The sequence below is a fragment of the Chiloscyllium plagiosum genome, unplaced genomic scaffold (genome assembly GCF_037043375.1).
Source record: "Chiloscyllium plagiosum isolate Xiang-an unplaced genomic scaffold, Cpla_swu_hap1 HiC_scaffold_2, whole genome shotgun sequence".
NCBI lineage: Eukaryota > Metazoa > Chordata > Chondrichthyes > Orectolobiformes > Hemiscylliidae > Chiloscyllium > Chiloscyllium plagiosum.
In genome coordinates this window covers 19,007,876-19,027,018 of record NW_028270140.1, presented here as the reverse complement: position 1 = coordinate 19,027,018, position 19,143 = coordinate 19,007,876, and the positions used below count along the sequence as shown (strand labels likewise).

Here is a 19,143-nt window from a genome sequence, read left to right as displayed (position 1 = left end):
CGCCCTTATTCCTCTAAACCATTCCTATTCATGTACCTGCCGAAATGTCTATTAAATGTTGAAACTGTACCTGCATCTCTCACCTCCTCTGGGTACTAAGTTTAAAAATCACACAATACCAGGTTATAGTCCAGCAGGTTTATTTGGAAGCACTAGCTTTCGGAGCCCTGCTCCTTCATCAGGTGGTTGTCAACCTCCTGCTGGAGGAGCAGCGCTCCAAAAGCTAGTGCTTCCAAATAAACCTGCTGGACTATAACCTGGTGTTGTGCGATGTTTAACTTTGTACACCCCAGTCCAATACCGGCATCTCCAAATCATTCCTCTGGGTAGTTTATTCCATAAACACACCACTCTTTGTATGAAATTTTTAAAATCTTACCCCTATCATCTTAGGCATATGTTGTCTAGTTTTGAACTCCCCTACTCTAGGGAAAAGACCTTTGCTATTCACCTTATCTATGCCCCTCATGATTTTATAAACATCTATAAGGGCACTCCTCAACCTCCTATTCTCTAGGGAAAGAGATCCTAGCCTTTCTAGCTTCTCCTTATAACTCAAAATCTCCAGTCCCAGTAATGTTATTGTAAATCTTTTCTGCACCCTTTCCAATTTAATAATATCCTTCCTAAAGAAATGGGACTAGACTACTAATATCTGTTAGTGGAGGAAAAATATTGTTTTAATTTCTTTTACTTTTGCCAGAAATCGGAGCTGTCTTGCTGTGAAAATACCACCAATTATTGAACATTGTGTGAATACTTGTCTTGGCATTCTTAAATAGATATGATAGAGAAATTAGATGCCCCGAGCCATAAGTTGCAAGAGAAACAGAAAACAATTGCTGACATCATTAGCACAGTGAAAGTTTTTATGTTGAAACTTGACCTTCTGAGATAGCAGGATTCCAGAAAAGGAAAATGCAACATTTTCCTTCTACGTTCTAAATGCAAGCAGAAAATGAAGCTGCTGTTGGTATCCTGGACATTGACAAGTTAGTGGTTTCCTGACTAGGCTTGGCCAAGCGGTCAGCAACACATTTACTGATTTTTGAGCAGATGGAGCCTCGTATGATGTTTACTTCAAACTCCTTCAAGGAAGTAGATGTCAGTGACATTTCTGAACAAATGAATGTTTAATCTTGATTGTGTTGTTTTGGAAATGGAGCTGGTTAGCCTTCAAACTGATATTCATTTAACATCAAGGCAATCTGCCACAAATTTCTGAGCTCTTGTGGATAGTGGAAATTACAGTAACAGCTGCAAAACAGCAATGAAAGCTGTTTCTTTATTTGGTTCTCTTTGTGAATCGACCTCTTCTAACATGAACTTCACAAAGTTCAATTTTGAACATGCCTGATCAGCGATCATCTGACTTACTCTCTAAGAGTTGTCCTCAGAATACACACTAGAATTTGCAGCATTAGTGGGCAGCCTGCAGTTTCAGTTTCACATTAAAATAAAGGCAAGGATCAATTTTTCTTCATTTTAAACATATATTTTTGTAATTCAATTGCAGTAACTAAATATGTGCCCTTATCAATTCATGTATTTCCTTAAGTATTGAGTAGTTTATGATACTTTTCATTAAAAGGGGAGACAATAGCCTAATGGTATTATTACAGGGCATTAATCCAGAGATCCCTGGGACACGGGATTTTAGTCTACCACAGCAGATGGTGGAATTTGAATTCAATAAATGTCAGGAATTAAGACTCCATTGATGACCATGAATCCATTGTCAGAAAAACCCATTGGTTCACCGATGTCTCTTAGGAAAAGAATTTGCCATCTTTACCTGGTTTGGCCTATATGTGACTCTAGACCCACAGCAATATGGCTGTTTCCTAACTGCCCTCTGGGCAATTACAGATGGGCAATAAATGCTGTAGTTCAAGATAGCCTCATCCCATGAATGAAAAAAAAATTAATTGGAAATAGTTCTCATTAAACAAATGTTGGTAACCCCTGTTTTAGGGTCAGAAGGAATAAGACCTAATGTGTGATACTCCTCAAATCCTTTGTAGCAGAGCCTATCACATCAATGCAATCTGTAACAAGTTGCTAGTGTGCAATAAACTACGTTTTGTTAGTTTTTCAAAACTCTTTTTATTAGACCCAGATTAGTTGAATAATGAATTTGAATTAGTACAAATGCACAATCCTTTATTTGAAATGCTCGGGACCAGCTGGTTTTCGGAATTCAGGATTTTCTGAATTTCAGAATAAGTGGCAGTTTGATGGTAAAATTTAAAAAAAACCTTTCCAAAGAATAGACCAACTATGAGTAAAATGAGCACTTAAACAAAATTAAGGCCTGCCAGTGCTGAGCACCCACCCCCACCCCCCCACCACCGTTGCATCTGAGTGACATGCATCGAGTGGGTGTGGACATGGGTTAACTGTTTGCACACTAATCAACCTTGTTAATGAGAAAAAAAAACTTTACGAAACAACCTTCGGACTTTGGAGCTTTTCGGATTTCGGGATTTCATATAAAGAGTTGTCTACCTGTAGTTACAATGGAGGAAAGGACAGCAGGCTGGATATCGCAAAGAAACTAATATTGAATTAGTGATAGGGATTCACCCAAAACCACCATAAGCACAAGAGTAGTAGTAATTAATACAAACCTCTAAGACCAAATGTTTTCCATCCTATTGTTTTAAAGTAAGTAATTGAAAGAACTGTGAATGCCCTCTCTTTAATTTTTCTTGAATCAGGAGCCATTCCTTTAGATTGGAAGATTGAACATTTAATTCCACTGTTTATAAAAGATAAGGAGGATAACTACCGTAATTATAGACCATTTAGCCTAACATCTGTTGTCAGGAATTTGCTAGAGTCTGTGATTATGAATAAAGTGATATGAACACCTTGAAAATTTATAGCAGATCAGGGAGAACAAATTTGATTGCGTTTTTTGAAGAGGTAATAAAATTAGTGGATGGGGACTACGTTGGGATGTTATTCAAATGGATTTCTGGAAAGCATTTGATAAAATCCCTTGCAAGACACTATTAGCTAAAACGCATGAAGGTGAAGACAAATTGACCTTGGGTGAGAATCAGGAGACAGCAAATAAGAATAATGGACAAGTAATCTTAATTGGTAGGATGCAACCTAAGGTATTTGCAAGGACCTGTATCAGGCTTTGACAGCATGTTCTACTAACAGCTTGTTTGTAATGGACATGGTAGAGGCCATATTCAACCAGACTGTACTTGCAAAACTCAAAATAAAATGGCTACTGTTACATGTGATTCTATGATTGAGTAGGAATTGTTGAACAATCCTGATTGCACAAAAGCTATATGAATATTAAAATAAACAGTTCCACTCATAATCTAGCTCTCCGTAAACAAGGGGAATGTGTCAAGACTTCCACAGTTTTTGAATTATCTGGGAGTTTGAGGAGACTATAGTTCTGTATTGCTTTCTAAATTACATTTTCTTAACCAATAAATTATGCCACTTGTCAACCATTCAGCATCCTTTTTGCTTGTAGAATACTTGTGATCATTTGAAATTTGCTTCTCTTGCATTTACCCTGATGAATGCAACTGAAAAACCTTGGCAACAGGTCTTTTTTTTTCCAACAATATTCAAGCTTTGAACTAATAATGTGATCTATTAAACCTTTCAATCAGTCTTTGTTGATAGTTGGTTAACTTAACGATCACTTTCACTGTTATAAACTTAGATATGAAAAGAGAAGTTTTTCTGGTCAAGAAAGTCACTTTCAGATTGTTGAAAGTTACAGTGCCTCCTTTCCAAATGGCAGAAAAATTGTTGAAGAAGTGAGTACACTTTATTTTCTTTATTCTTATTGTTTTCTTGAGTTGTGTTGTGTATGCCATAGCACTCAGATTCTGTCATCTTATTTCAGGGAATCCCAACTGTCATCTTATCCCCAGCCCTCTCATGGCTAGTGGAAGAAATTCTAAAGTCCTTCTTCCTAATTGTGTCTGTTCATTTTTCTTAACATCCTCGTGTAACTGTTACATCTTTCCCATTGCCTGGATAATCTTCCCATTATAGGATGTACAAAACTACACACGGCTCTCTCACTGGAACCCAAGTTAATAGAAACTTTGGCTCTTTGGCCAATGGAGTCTACACCAACAAAAGCAGCTCTAAACTTATATGACTCCCACTTTACAGTACTTGGCCCATTGTCTTGAATGTTCTGCTATTTCAATTACTCATCCAAGTAGGTTTTAAAGTTTGTAAGGTTTCCTGCCTCAACTACCCTCCCAGGCACTGCATTCCAGATTCAAGTATTGTTGGTTTTAGCTCTCACAGTCCTGTATTTATTTTTAACTGCCTTCTACACACCCACCCCTTGGTGAAAAAACTTTCTTCAAATGCCCTCGAAACCTCTTGTTTTTCACCCTGAAAATTTGCCCTGTGTTCTTGACCTTGTTACGAAGGGAAACAGCTGTTTTCTGTCCATGCCCCTCATAATCTGATACACCTCAATCAGGTCCCCTCTCAGCCTTCTCTGCTCTAAAGAAAACACCTCAAGCTTATTCAGCCTCTCTTCAAAGCTAAAATGCCCCATCTCAGGCAACATCTTGGTGAACCTCCTCTGCAGTGCAATCACATTCTTCCTGTAGTATGGTGACCAGCACTGCACACAGTTCTCCAGCTGTGGCCTAACCAAATTTTTGTATAAATCCAACATAACCTCCCTACTCTCAAAATCTATGCCATGACTGATAAAGATATGCATCCTTTATCCCTTCTTAACAACTCAATTAATCTGTCCAGTGATCTTCAGGGATCTATGGACGCCACTTCAAGACCCCTCTGTTCCTGTGAACTTCCTAGTGTCCTGCTATTCATTGAGTACTCCTTTGTCTAAGTATTTCTTCACAAAGTGCCTCAACTCAAACTATCAGGATTAAATTCCATTGCCTACTGATCTGTCCACCTAACCAATCCATCTATATCCTCCTGTAACCTAAGACCTTTCTCCTCATTGTCAACCACCTGGCTAATCTTCATGTCAACTGCAAGCTTATTTTTCATTGTCCCACATCTTTTCTACTATACAGTTTTATCTATGTTGTGAACAATAAGTTCCACAGGCCTTTGATATTTTGCTTTAAACTGCCAGATTTTTACTAAAGATTCTGTTTACAATTGAAAGAGTTTTACATATTTGAATTCCATTGGTGACCTGGGTATCTGTAAAGTAAGGCAAATCCTGGAAGAGAAATTGGGATGTTCTTAAATTGTGATTAATCATCCAAATTTGCAAAGGATCTGTCATCTATCTATAAACTGAACTAATCAAATAAACATTTGAATTATAGAAATGAAAGAGCATGAATTTTGTCTTGTACTTTTTATAGCCTCAGCTTGACTTGGAGCTTCATAGTCAATGAAGTATAATCAATAGGTGAAAGCATGGGAACTAAGTTGCGTACAATACAATCCCACTAAAAATAGTGTTGCAGCTGACCAATTAATTTAGGCTGGGCTGGTGGGTAAATCCCCTGCTTTCTCTCAAATAGAGACAAACAAAACTGCAGATGCTGGAATCTGAAATACACAGGCACAAGGCTGGAAGAACACAGCAGGTCAGGCAGCATTAGGAGGTGGAGAAATCGAAGTTTTGGATGTAACCCTTCTCCAGTCCTGAAGACAGGTTATACCTGAAATGTCGATTTCTCCACCTCCTGATGCTACCTGGCATGCTGTGTTCTTCCAGCCACCTGCCTGTGTATTTCTCTCAAATAGTGCCATGGAATTCTTGATCTACCCCAGAGAGAAGATGGACCTCGGCCTAGTACCTCACTCGAGAGACAATGGTCCTGACTCTGATAGGTATGCATCACATAGGTGTAGGCGAAAATGAGTACTGCAGATGCTGGCGGTCAGAGTCCATTCTAGCGTGGTGCTGGAACAGCACAACAGTTCAGGCAGTATCTGAGGAGCAGGAGAATCAATGTTTTGGGCAAAAACCCTGGCCTTGTTAGCCCTCGAAGTTCCCCAGAAGTCAGGTAGTATAAGGAGGATTCCATTGGATGCAATTGGAGCAAGAAGAGAAACTGCAGCTGATACTGGGATCCTGGTGTTTCCAAACCATGGTCCAAAGGGGTGAGGATGAATCTGATTTCCAAACCTGATTGGGTATGATCCTGAATTCTGGAATGCCAGAGTTCCAACACCAATGGCTTTTGCATGAGAAGTGTGATGGGAGAGACTTGTGAAGTCGAGGGAGTAAAGACAATTACCCTTCATCTTGAAGCTAACTTTGCTTTCCTTTGGCTGCCAGGTATTGAAACTTGACTAATCAAGTTGTTTAAATTACTGGCTGCCAGCTATGCTAAAATAGTTAACTTTACAAAACCCTTCCTGTGATTGAGTTATCTGTCCACCCTTTGTTTTCAGGTGGACAGCATTATGAATATTTGCTCAGAAATGTATGATTTGAAGGAAATTATTTACCTTTCCAAAAGTAAAGCACAAAAGCTCGCAGAGGAGCTTCAGAGCCAGGTAAGGTTGACAGTTTAAACTTTGGAAAGGTCCAAATGATTTGTATAAGTTGATTCAGTATGTCTCCTTTCTAAGTCGGATTAGAATTTGGTGATCTTGAGAGCTGTGGTTCCAGATAACAATCAATATTTGGGAAACCTATTAAACAAAACAAACAGTACAATTAAACTGGATAATTACTGAAATACAAAGTGGAAAATCTTAACTCACTGGATGAAATAAATGGATCCATTTCCTGTGAGCCCTGTGTGAGGCCCAATCTACTTTAATAATTGGGATTCTGTTAAATTCAGTGGGTGAGGCACGCCCATCAGTTCAGGAATACAGAGGCAGATCCTTTGGTTGCCAGTTCTCATTAAGGGATTATCATATGAAATGTTGATTTGTCTTAGCATCCCAGAGATGCTGTTATGTATTTCTAGCATCATCTGAACTTTTTCTCTGGACTTCTATCAAGCTTTTTGATCAGTCCTTCAGGTAAAATGGACACTCGATCAGTCCTCCTAATAGCTCCATCTTTATCACCGTGTTTGTTTTTACCTGATTATGCCTCAGTGAAGGGTTTTGAGGTGTTATTCTGCATTAAAGTTGCTTTGAGTGCTGCATGTGGGAATTCTGTTGTCTCTGTTTCATGAAAGGCTGTGAATCCAACTGCATCATGGGAAAGAGATAGAATAGTATTTGTCATCAGATCCAGTGCTGGAATATCAACACAGAAATCATTAAAGGTTATCTTAGACAGAGTGTGCAACATAGTAAAATGTAATAAATGAAAAATACTGCGGATGCTGGAGATCTGAAGTGCATATAGAAAGCGATGAAAATATTCCACAGATCTGGCAGTATTTTTGAAGAGAGAAACAGAGTTAACATTTGGAATCCAGTATGATATCTTTTTTTACTTGACGTGACAATGCTAATCATATCTCCTGTAACATAGAAATTTAAAATGGGTATATAGTTTGAAAAATCCAATAGCTCACTGTTATATAAAAACATTGGATACTCGGACAGTTTGGGTGAAAATTTCTGCTCCCTTCCTTCAGCTGCATTGGTGGCAAATTTAGGAATATAAGGCAGGTCTGGAAAAATCAAAAACCCAATTCTCTCCTTCAAGAAACTAGATGGTGCCAACTCCTGCCATCTACATCAGAATGGTAGCCTGGCAGCAGCAACTTGCCTTTTTCTTCTATGTCTTCACCACAACATCCCCGCACCCTCCATGAACACCCGTCCTCGTCCACCTTTGTTTCCGCAAATGGGCACTGCTAAACCACTAGCCTCACCGCATCAGCAGGGACACTTGGTACTTGCATGCTTTTGCCAGGCCGCTGTGCACAGGGGCATGTATGCATTGATGCGGGATGTATCTCATTTTTTTTTTTAGCTTTCTTTCCAAGTGCTCACTCATTTTCTGCTTACCTGGAGGCTGCCAGCCTTTCTGGCTTGCACTACAAGTGTAGGGAGACGAACTGCTTGTTGCAGTTGAGAGCCATCCCAATTCAAGCCAGTGGATATATTACTGCATGATGCCATGGTATGAGCAAGCAAATTATGTAGCAAACAAATGATACGTGCTTCAACTAAACAGCATTGCGTAAATGTCAAAAGGAACTAGTGGTTCATAGGATCAAGGGTGAATGCAGAAAGTCAGGGGGTACCATAATAGTCAGTCAAGAAGCTTAATCAATTCCAGTCCATAGGTTGGACTGTGATCAGCCTTGCAGGTCAAGTGCAACCAATTCAGAGATTTCAGTTCTGTGAGAAATTAGATATACAAGGGCATCATAGAGCAATTGGCGATGCAGGAACAGGAGAGGCGATGAACTATTCCCAGTGAGTGAACAGGGTGCTCAGGTCAGGGCAGTTTAGTAGTTTGGGAGGGTGAGGTGATTGAGAGTTGCTGATGCAAGCAACAATGAGAACTATAGCCCATACACACCTTGTGAGAGGTGTATTTAGTGACAGAAGTAGAGAGAGTTGCGGCCCTGTGTGTGAGGTAGTGGTGAAAGGATTGTGGCACCATTGCTGAGCAGGGAAGATCATTAACCTCTTATCAAGCATTGCTGTTTGTTGTCTTCCAGCCTGGACAATACACTCACCCCAGGCCATTATTTCAGTTGGGCTGGCTGAGTCTGGTGTCATAGCCCTCTATGCCATTCATCAGGAAGAAACACTGGCTCCTTTACCACCAGCCCATCCCACTGGTACTTCCAAGTCCCTGTAGCTGAACCAAGGAGTTAACCTGACCACCTGTGCCATTTCCTTGGGGGTAGCGGTGGAGCAACTGAGGGTGAAGGATGCTGTCTTGCTGCATTTGAAGTGGTGTGCAGCCAGGATTAAATCTGGTGCCAGGAGCAGTAATTGTTCAAGGTTCTGGCATGCTTTCTACCTCACCTGCCAAATGGTTCCATGATAGGGGTGTCAAAGAGGTCTGTGCATGCTCAACCAAATAAGGAACAGAGTTATAATGGGATCATGGCAAACTGGGTGCCATGAATCTCACATGAGAAAACACTGCCAAAGAAATGGGGGGATTCGGCCTGTTGTATCCGAGCAAGTGTCAGACAATTTGGTTAAAGAGTAGAGCACTTCCATCAGTGTGTCATGCTGCAAGTGACCCAAGTTAAGATGGAGTCTGAGACACCTTTATACCCTCAGGTCATATACTACAATAGTGATGACATCATGAGCACGTCTTGTAAAAGTATAGTGACATACTAACTGTGTGACACAACAGTACCTGACATTTTTTGATATTTATTCCTGATATTCTTGTTTTTTGACTTTTTTCAGACCGTAGTTAGCCAGAGCTCCAAATAACTTGAATTTGTTCTTCAAATGTAGGAAAGAAATTGTAGTAAGTCTCCTAAAGTTCAGTCATTGTTTTTACCTCATTGATTTTAACCCTACTGCGAATCCTCTTGCAAGGATGCCTGCCTTGAAGAAGTTTTCCTCCTCTCTCTACAAGAATCTCAGGGAGTCCCTCTCCCACTACACCACGCTTCAGGCTCTCTGCCTTTATTCCTGGTGAAAGGCTTTTGCCCGAAACATCGATTTTACTGCTCCTCGGGTGCTGCCTGAACTGCTGTGCTCTTCCAGCACCACTAATCCAGAATCCTAAAGTTCAGTCCCAACCAGTTCTATACTTATAATATTAATAAAATGAAAAGTACTTATAATGCTTTGTACAGTAAAGCAGGTTTATTATTTGTAACATTCTTAGCCTTATATTTACTGGAGATATATATAGATAGTAATAAATTTAAACATTTGTATTCAAATCAGGCAGATAGTCTCAGGAATAAATTGTGGAATTGCTTCAAACCATTTAATACTTTTGTGTAATTATGACAAGCTTGATTTTTGGTAAAAATGATCTTGTATTATTTTAGGAAATCAGTTTGCGAGAAAACCTGATCAGCAAAGCATTCCAGATGATTCAGAGATATTTTTACCTCATTGCTTTTAACAGCTATCTCCATGAACAGGTCAGAAGCATTAATATTTATGTACAGCTCAGTATGGATGGAAACATAGTGTGGGTTATATTGATGGAAAATTGAAGGTACAAAGCAATTCACAAACTGACGGAGATATTGTTCTCCTCTGTGATCGAACCAACATTGAGTGGGGTCAGAGTGGAGCATCACAGGATATTTATTGAAGAACCAATTTTCAAAGTATTCACTTTAAATAGTTAGTTAATTATATGCATTGTATATTCGAAGATTTTGGTGTCTGCCTGTAACTCCCTGTGGGCAACACTAACTTGCATTTATGCCATCTGTAAGAACCACAGCATGCTCCAAAGTATTTTACAACCAATGAAGTATTTTGAAACACATGCTACATTTTGAAATGTAGCAAATGTTAAAATGTAGGAGTCATGACAGCCAACTTCAAGAAACTGTCAGATCCCAGCTACAATGATAAGAGAATGCATTAACATGACTGGCCAGTCATTGCTGTATACATTCAGTTGGATTTCCTATTTCCCTGGTCTGCCTGCCATCCTTAATTGAATGTGTCTCCCAGAGGTGACTCCTTGATTAGGCACCTCTGTGAAAATTACAACCAAAATCCCATCACAACCATTTAGGGATTTCTGACCCTCAGTTTGGACTGATATTGAGAATGGGATTCGACTTGACAAATTCACTCCAAGATGATCTCAACCAAAGCACTGTACCTCCAACTATACAGAACGCCACTGAAGCTTCATCTTCTTTGGAAGGCTCAAGTATCTGGATTTGGATTTGAACCCATAGTTTTCAGTGGAAATAACAGTGCTACCATTCAGTATTGTCAACACCTTGAAACATAAGGTTATTAGGGCATTTTAAAGTTATTAAACACTTTATTACAATTTTAGCATCTGAAGATGGTTTTATGTGAGCTATTTTTAAATCTGTTTCCAGTATCCATTAGCTTTCTCAGTCATGTTCAGTACTTGGATGCGGAGGAAACCCTTCTTCTACAGGCTACTGAGTGCTATGTCTAGACTTGAGATGAAGACTCCAGCTAATCCCATCAGTGGCCGCCATTGTGTTCTAGTAAGTCACTTGCATTCGTTGAGAACTTGTTTCATGTCAATTGAATTTCAGTCAGAGGGAGACATTCTGTTCTTACATGCTACACATATGGCCAATTTGCTCAGTTGGCTGGATGGCTGGTTTGTGATGCCAACAACGGGGGTTCAATTTCCGCATCAACTGAGGTCCACAAGAAAGTTCCTACCTTCTCAACCTTGCCCCTCTCTGAGGCATGGTGACCATCAGGTTAAACCACCACCAGTTGTTTCTCTCTCTCTCTCTGTCTAGTGAGAGTGTGGGACTATAGTGACTTATTTTTTAAATCTGGGTTATGAGGATACTTAGCGTTTTTAGTATTTGTGTACAAATGTGATGCCAACAGCAGGGTTCCATATGTACCTGTTTAGTGAGAAGGTTACTATGGAAGCTGATTATAAAACACAGGAAATGATTTGCCAAAACTCACCGATAACTGCAGCACTTAGACTACAATGACTTCTGGTAAAAGTACTTCAGCTATAAACTTGGTGTGAAAATGATTACCTCGAACAGTTTACCAAATCTGAAAAATGATGCAGAAATTTCCCCACGGATAAAAGTAGACATGATGGACATTGAGTTGGGAAATGTTCTTCTGATCAATTTGATGAAGCTCGATCAGCACAAATGCAACCAACATCCGGTGGAAATAGTTAATGAACTGCAACAGAAGGCACAATGGACAGTTATCATGGAAGGATGGTTTGACATGAAACAAGAGGGTGCCATGGTGGCTCGGTGGTTAGCACAGCACCAGGGTCCCAAGTTTGATTCCAGCCTCGGGTGACTGTGTGGAGTTTGCACATTCTCCCCGTGTCTGCGTGGGTTTCCTCCAGGTGCTCTGGTTTCCTCCCACAGTCCAAAGATGTGCAAGTCGGGTGAATTGGCCAGGCTAAATTGCCCGTAGTGTTAGGTGCACTAGTCAGAGCGGAAATGGGTCTGGGTGGGTTACACTTTGGAGGGTTGGTGTGGACTGGTTGGGCCAAAGGGCCTGTTTCCACACTGTAGGGAATCTAATCTAAAAGAGATGCCAGTTACTTCTGGCCATATAGAGATGAAATAGTTAACTCAAGAGATGTACTGGAAGCTAACCACCATGCCATATTGTCACATGAACCAGAGACACGTGGGCATAGAGCAAACAAGATACTGGCACAGGATACTCTGTATCGGTCAGACGTCAACAAAGACATTAAAAAATCAATGTGGATGTGCAATGCATGCCAGAGTCACCAATCACAGCCACACAAGGGACGTCTTCACCTTCATGAGATTTTATTAGTCCATTGATCTAAAAGTAAAAGATTTATTCACCAATATGTGGCACCAATCTTTTCCTAGTCACAAACTATATTTCCAAATTTCCAATTGTCAGAGTGTTGAAAGACACATCAAGTGCATTCACAGTAGATACAATGAATGCAATGCTCAGACTATGTGGTACACCTGAAGAGTTCATACCTGGCAATGGACTGCAATATACTAGGCAGACATTTGGAGACATGTATACCATAAGAGGAATAAAACATGAGACAGCCTGACCACATTGTTTCAGTTCCAACAGTCTTGTTGAGTGAATAGTTCATACTGTCAAAATTATCGTGAAGTTCAGGGTGACAAAACAGGATGATCGTGTTGTTGTGCTATGCTTAAGAGTTGCACTTCCAATAGAAATCAAGTTAAGACGACTCTGCAAAGCCATCATCTGTCCAAGTTCTCTGATATACAGGACAAACTTCTTTAAAAAAAGGGATAATTAAAATGGTACATAGCTGACATGCAGACGCAGAATTATGTAATCTATATATACAAAGTTTGTGAGAAGATTTGTAGCTCGGGTGCTCGTCGCTGTGGTTCTGTTCGCCAAGCTGGGAATTTGTGTTGCAGACGTTTCGTCCCCTGTCTAGGTGACATCCTCAGTGCTTGGGAGCCTCCTGTGTAGCGCTTCTGTGATCTTTCCTCCGGCATTTATAGTGGTTTGTACCTGCCGCTTCTGGTTGTCAGTTCCAGCTGTCAGTTGCAGTGGCCTGTATATTGGGTCCAGGTTGATGTGCTTATTGATTGAATCTGTGGATGAGTGCCATGCCTCTAGAAATTCCCTGGCTGTTCTGTTTGGCTTGTCCTATAATAGTAGTGTTGTCCCAGTCAAATTCATGTTGCTTGTCATCTGCGTGTGTGGCTACTAAGGATAGCTGGTCATGTCGTTTCGTGGCTAGTTGGTGTTCATGGATGCGGATCGTTAGCTGTCTTCCTGTTTGTCCTATGTAGTGTTTTGTACAGTCCTTGCATGGGATTTTGTAAACTACATTGGTTTTGCTCATGCTGGGTATCGGGTCCTTCGTTCTGGTAAGTTATTGTCTGAGAGTGGCTGTTGGTTTGTGTGCTGTCATGAGTCCTAGTGGTCGCAGTAGTCTGGCTGTCAGTTCGGAAATGCTCTTGATATATGGTAGTGTGGCTAGTCCTTTGGGTTGTGGTATGTCCTTGTTCCGTTGTCTTTCCCTTAGGCTCCACCCTCCTAAGGGAAAGACAACAGAATGAGGACATGCCAGGGAGGCAGAATCGGTGCATTCCGTGGCATCCACGGGGCAAATGTGACATTCCATGGGGCGTTCACAATGTCTTTGGTGGTGGCTGCATGTTTGTTGGCAGTGTTCTGGTGAGTGATATCAGTGGTACAGAAGTGGCTAAGGTGGAAGCAACTACAGGAGCAGAAATGATGTGCTGGGTAGTCTTTGCAGTGGTTTTGGAGGCGATTATCTTTGCAGCGGTTGTGGAGGCAGTGGACTTTGCGGTGGTTTCGGTGATGGTTGTAGTGGTGGCAATTGAGGTGGTAGTTGTTTTGGCGATGATTTTGGAGGTGGTATAGTCAATGTAGCTGTGGTCTGTGGGGCGATCGGGGCAGTATTGATGTCATGTTTTGTCATGGTGGTGGTGGCTGTCATGGCTGCGTGGCTAATGGCGTCCAAGCGGTTTTGGAAGCCGGGAGAAGGTTCTGGGATGTTTGAGGAATCCCGAGTTTGGAGGCAAGTACATGAAAGTTTGGTGTATTTACGTTCCTTGATGTCCAATAAGCTGGAGAAAAAGTGTTTGTTGAGTGTGTGGATTCTTCTCAGGGTGTAGAACAGCAGAGGTCCGTTGCAAGTCTGGGAGAATGTGGTCCTGAGCTGGGGTAGGGCTGACTGCAGGGAAAGTAGGTGTTGACACATGGCTGCAAGCGTGGAGCGGAGGATCCGAAGGAAGAACCATTTCTGGAGGCTTTGGATTTGCTGTAGGTACTGATTGTCCTGGTCAGGTCCGAATTTTGACAGTCTGAATGTAGTCTGGAGTCCATGTGGGATCAGTCGGTTCCTTAGTCAGGTGCTGAGGAAGGAGATGTGGCTGTGGTAATGGGGGAGTCAAAATGTGTGATGCTGGAAAAGCACACCCAGTCAGGCAGCATCCGAGGAGCAGGAGAGTCAACATTTCAAGCATAAACTCTTCATCAGGAATGTGGGGAGAGTCCAAGGGGGCTGAGAGATAAATGGGAGGGGGCTGGAGCTGGGAGGAAGAGAAAAAACACACTTGGTTAATACAGTTATGGAAGGCCACCATGATAGCAACCAACTTTCTAACAATGCACAAGAGACTGACACACACTAAAGTTGAAAGCAACCAAGTATGACGTCTCGTCTCAAAGTTTATACCATCACGAGATCCAGAAGGATCATCAAATCACCTATTCCTGATAGAGTCAAACTGTTTGGAAACAGACGCTTCGGTCCACGCAGACCCTGTTTCCAAATTAAACTATACCCACTTGCCTGCATTTGGCCCATATCCCACCAAACCTTTTCCTATTCATAAACTTATCCAAATGTCTTTTAAATGTTGCAACTGTACTTGTATTCACCACTTCCTCTGAAAGTTCATTCCACACACAAACCATTCTCTGTGTAAAAAGGTTTCCCCTCATGCCCTATTTAAAATTTTTCCTCCCAGATAGCTTTGAACTCCCCCACCCTAGGGTAAAGACCCTTGTTATTCACCTTAACTACAGCCCTCGTGATTTTATAAACCTCTATAAGGTCACCCCTAAACCTCCTATGCTCCAGTGAAAAATGTTCCAACCGTTGCAATTTATTTTTATAACTCTTCATTCCCAGCAACATCCTGGTAAATCTTTTCTGAACCCTCTCCGGTGAAACAATATCCTTTCTGTGGCAGGGCGACCAGAATTGTGTACAATATCTCTTAGTGTCTATAACTCATAAATCTTACAATCCTTGTTTCAGTGTGAATAGTTTTGAACCACATAATGAATACTTATTTCCACACTTTGTGCATGTAATTTTTATCTTGGAAGAAAGGGATGTTGTGTCGTTGTTTTCAGATCTGTGTTACTTTACAAATTAAGTATGCTAATGAGCTAAGGACCAGCATGCCATCCCATGACCAGGAGCCATGAAGATTACAAGCAGCAGTGCATTGGACCAAAGATGTCCACACAAATTGCTCTGCAACTGCAAGTTATCAGTTTTTTCACTTGTTGAGATTTTCAAGTAAATTGAATCAATGCTACTTACTGATCTAGCAGTAATCCCATACTAAGGTATAAGAACAAATATGACATAAGTGATGGTATGAATATAAGGGTGGAAATTTATCTCAACATCAAATTGGATTCCAAGGTTGTTGAACAGACTCATTTACATAAAAATTTAAGCATAAAATTATCAACAAGTGTAGGCCATTTGAACTCTCCATCTTGCTGTGCCATTGAATAAGAATGTCACTGATTGAGTCCTTAATTCCATTTTCCTGTCCACATTGCATAACCTTTCACTCCTTTGTAGATCAATCGCAGACTATTGCATAGAAAAGGGATGGAGTAGGTAGCTTATAGATTGTTTTCAACCTTTGTGTCATATCTGACCTGAATGTCCAACCCATATTCTTTTCATCACCAAATCTGCCTACTTCCAGTTGTTTTAATATCATTAATCCCTGTTCAAGCTTTAATCCTCTGCTCCTATATGCTCAGCTCAATCATGCTTTTGTTACCTACACAGGTACACTGAAATTGCACTCGCTCAATATTCTCCTGGTTGACTTCCCATTTTTTCATTCCTCTTAAATATAAGCTTATTCTTCATCCATCACCAACTACATTGGTTCCTGATCCAGCAACATCTCAAACTTAAAATTGTCATCCTTTTGTTCAAATCCTACTATAGTCTCACTCCTGTTTATGTCTGTAACCTTCTACAACTTTCCAAGATCTCTGTTTCCTTCAATTCTGGACCCTTGTGCATCTTTGTTCCAATTGTCACTTCACGGGCAGTGGTCCTTCAATGTTGAGGCACCAACATCTGAAATTCCCTATCTAACTTCTACCCATATCAAAGTTTCTCTTCCTATTAAGATGCTTCTGACGATCTATCTCTTTGCTAAGCATTTGGTCATTTGCTTTTATCGCCTTTTGTGGTTTGGTGCTGAACTTTATCTGATAATACTCTTGTGAAGTGTGTGAGCTCTTCTACTACATTACAGGAACTAAATAAATGCAAGTTGTTGTATATGCACTGGAAATGCTCTGCAGAATAGAACCTGGAAGCAATATTCAGAAGAATCCAACCAGTGTTGCATGATACACGCCAGATTTCACATCAATCTCCAAACTTTTGACCATCATTTTTTAGATGGTAACACATAAATACTTAAAAGATCTCTGAGAAAAATCTCCTGACAAATTGTGAGAAAACAATTGCCTTTTAGTCAGTCTGAATAATTTCAATACTTGAAAAGTCTCAAACTCTTCAGTCTATGTTTTAACAGTTTCTGTTCACTGCATGTTAATTATACAGGAATGAAAGCAGGTTAAGGAATAGACTCACACAATATTAACAATACGATCACCGACCATCTTGTTCCCTGTCATTTGAAAGCCTCATATAACTTTACAGCCTCAGATTAACTCTCTGCTTGTGACCTGCAGTTTGCGGATGAATCCCTGGATCTTGATGAAATGAGTAGTCTGAGAGAGATGAAGGTGGCAAACTACAGAAAAGTTTCAAAAATGCCTGTATGTGGAATGGCACAACCAAATCCAGAGGTCAGCAATCCCATTTGTTACATCACGTACTTCTCTGTATTCAGTAGAACAGCCTCAATTATATTAATATGCAACTCTATCTAATAGCTTCTCTAAATAGCAGCTTAGGATCCTGTTTAAGTTGTGTATTCAGTTGGGCGGTATCTTCACATTCTGTCAACTATTCCTTCCAATATTGTTTAGAGGTATACATAAAATAATGTGTACAATTACTGACTGATTCTTAGATACTTTGCATTCTAAGACTGACTCCTTTGAATACTAAATAAAAACCGAAAGAACTGCGGATGCTGTAAATCAGAAACAAAAACAGAAGTTTCAGGAAGGATCACGGGACCCAATATGTTAACTCTGATTTCTCTTCACAGATGCTGCTGGACCTGCTGAGTTTTTCCAGCAACATCTGTTTTTCTTCCTGTAAATACTAGGTTTTTAGCTCCTGTATAATTTGGTAGACAGCTCAGCTATATAGTGGGAATGACTGAAGGCTACCAGTGGCTGTTGCTTATTTACTAGTTGAAAACTCTTCTCAATACTGTTTAGTAGTTCCATATAATGGTGGATGCCTCTCTATGTACCACAAGCACCAGTCTGTAGTTTTTTGTGTACATCACAGAATAATCCTTCTAAATGCCGATGAGTATGGCCCTCTGTATGACAATGGACACTTCCTCTGTACGTCAGTATTTACTTCCCTCTGCATACAGTATTGGACCATTGTTCATTTACATATCAGTGGGTAATGTCCTCCTTTTAAACCCTAGTAAGCAGGTCTTTGAATTTTGGTCAGCTGACTGATGGGTAACTTCTTATAAACTGATTGGTAAATCCTCCATGTACTGGTGGGCATTTATTTCTGGGAGATCGCAGACATAATTGTGTGACAAATGCAATTCTGTAAATGTCGAATTAACTTGAAAAGCTGAGGCACTTGTGCTAAGTTAAACCAGAGTACTGGGCACCCAAGACCTAAAAGTAAAATAATTTTGATTGCAGGGACTGCAGCATATTCTCTCCTACCTAACAGACGATTGCAGGAAGTTTAGCCGAGTTTTATGTTTGAACCTGCGAGAGGAAGCAGTGTTGGAAGGTGATGGAAAAATGTATTCACTCAGGGAGGTCAACAGCCTCCAACAGGAGATCATCATTCCTGTGACAACAGCAGAGCAACTGGAGGTGAATACCCTGAGTTTCTAGTTACTGAACAAATGGTACTTTTTAAAATTGATGTGACTAAAAGCACTTTGGACCAATCTAGCTTGCATTGACTATAAACTTGGTAGTTAAATGACAAATGGCTCTTGTCTTTAAGTAAATGTTGTTTATTGCATGATTGTAATCAGATACAAGTTACAGACATTGTTTTCTTAGCACACACTCACATTACATTTGCATAGAGGTTGCCAACAGTTATATATTTCTCTTTACACTCTTAGTGCACACGCGTTGACTTTATCACTTACCTATAGACTGCCAGCCCCTGTGCAGGTCACATCATTTTCTTAGGTTATGGGGTCTTTAAAGTTCAGTTATAGGTTGCTAGCTTCTGTGGCTTGCTTTGCTTTTTTCTACAGAAAAAGAGACAGGCAGCTGGTGGTAGTGGGGATCAGTGAACAGTTAATCTGTCAGTTAGATAGTGGGGAGGACACGGCACATAAATATCACAACTGCAGCAAATGACAGCAGATAATGTGGCAAAAGTACTCCGTGTGTTTCAAGCAAATGGTCACATGTCAAAATCAAGTATGAGCGATCCTTATTGGGGTGAAGTGGGAAAATAGTCAGTAAGGGGGAACAGTTACAGTCAGCCAAGAGGCTTTATTACTCTGTCACAAGGTTGGCCACGATCAGATACATTGTCAAAGGAGAGTCACAGGTGAGGTGCCAGAAGTCTGGAGGTTGGCTAACATGGTGCCACTGTTTAAGAAAAGTGGTAAGGACAAGCCAGGGAACTATAGACTGGTGAGATTGACG

At 40.6% G+C, this 19,143-nt stretch overlaps 1 protein-coding gene across 1 annotated transcript in view; it reads left to right on the top strand.

Moving 5' to 3' along the window:
* Positions 1 to 19,143, top strand: part of LOC122558317 (paladin-like) — a 121,872-nt gene that overhangs the window by 30,180 nt on the left and 72,549 nt on the right. The window contains exons 8-13 of the mRNA XM_043706751.2: positions 3,701 to 3,797; positions 6,400 to 6,504; positions 9,900 to 9,995; positions 10,926 to 11,060; positions 17,053 to 17,169; positions 18,166 to 18,345. Of these exons, the coding sequence (XP_043562686.2) occupies positions 3,701 to 3,797; positions 6,400 to 6,504; positions 9,900 to 9,995; positions 10,926 to 11,060; positions 17,053 to 17,169; positions 18,166 to 18,345 (730 nt within the window). The remainder of the gene's footprint in view (positions 1 to 3,700; positions 3,798 to 6,399; positions 6,505 to 9,899; positions 9,996 to 10,925; positions 11,061 to 17,052; positions 17,170 to 18,165; positions 18,346 to 19,143) is intronic.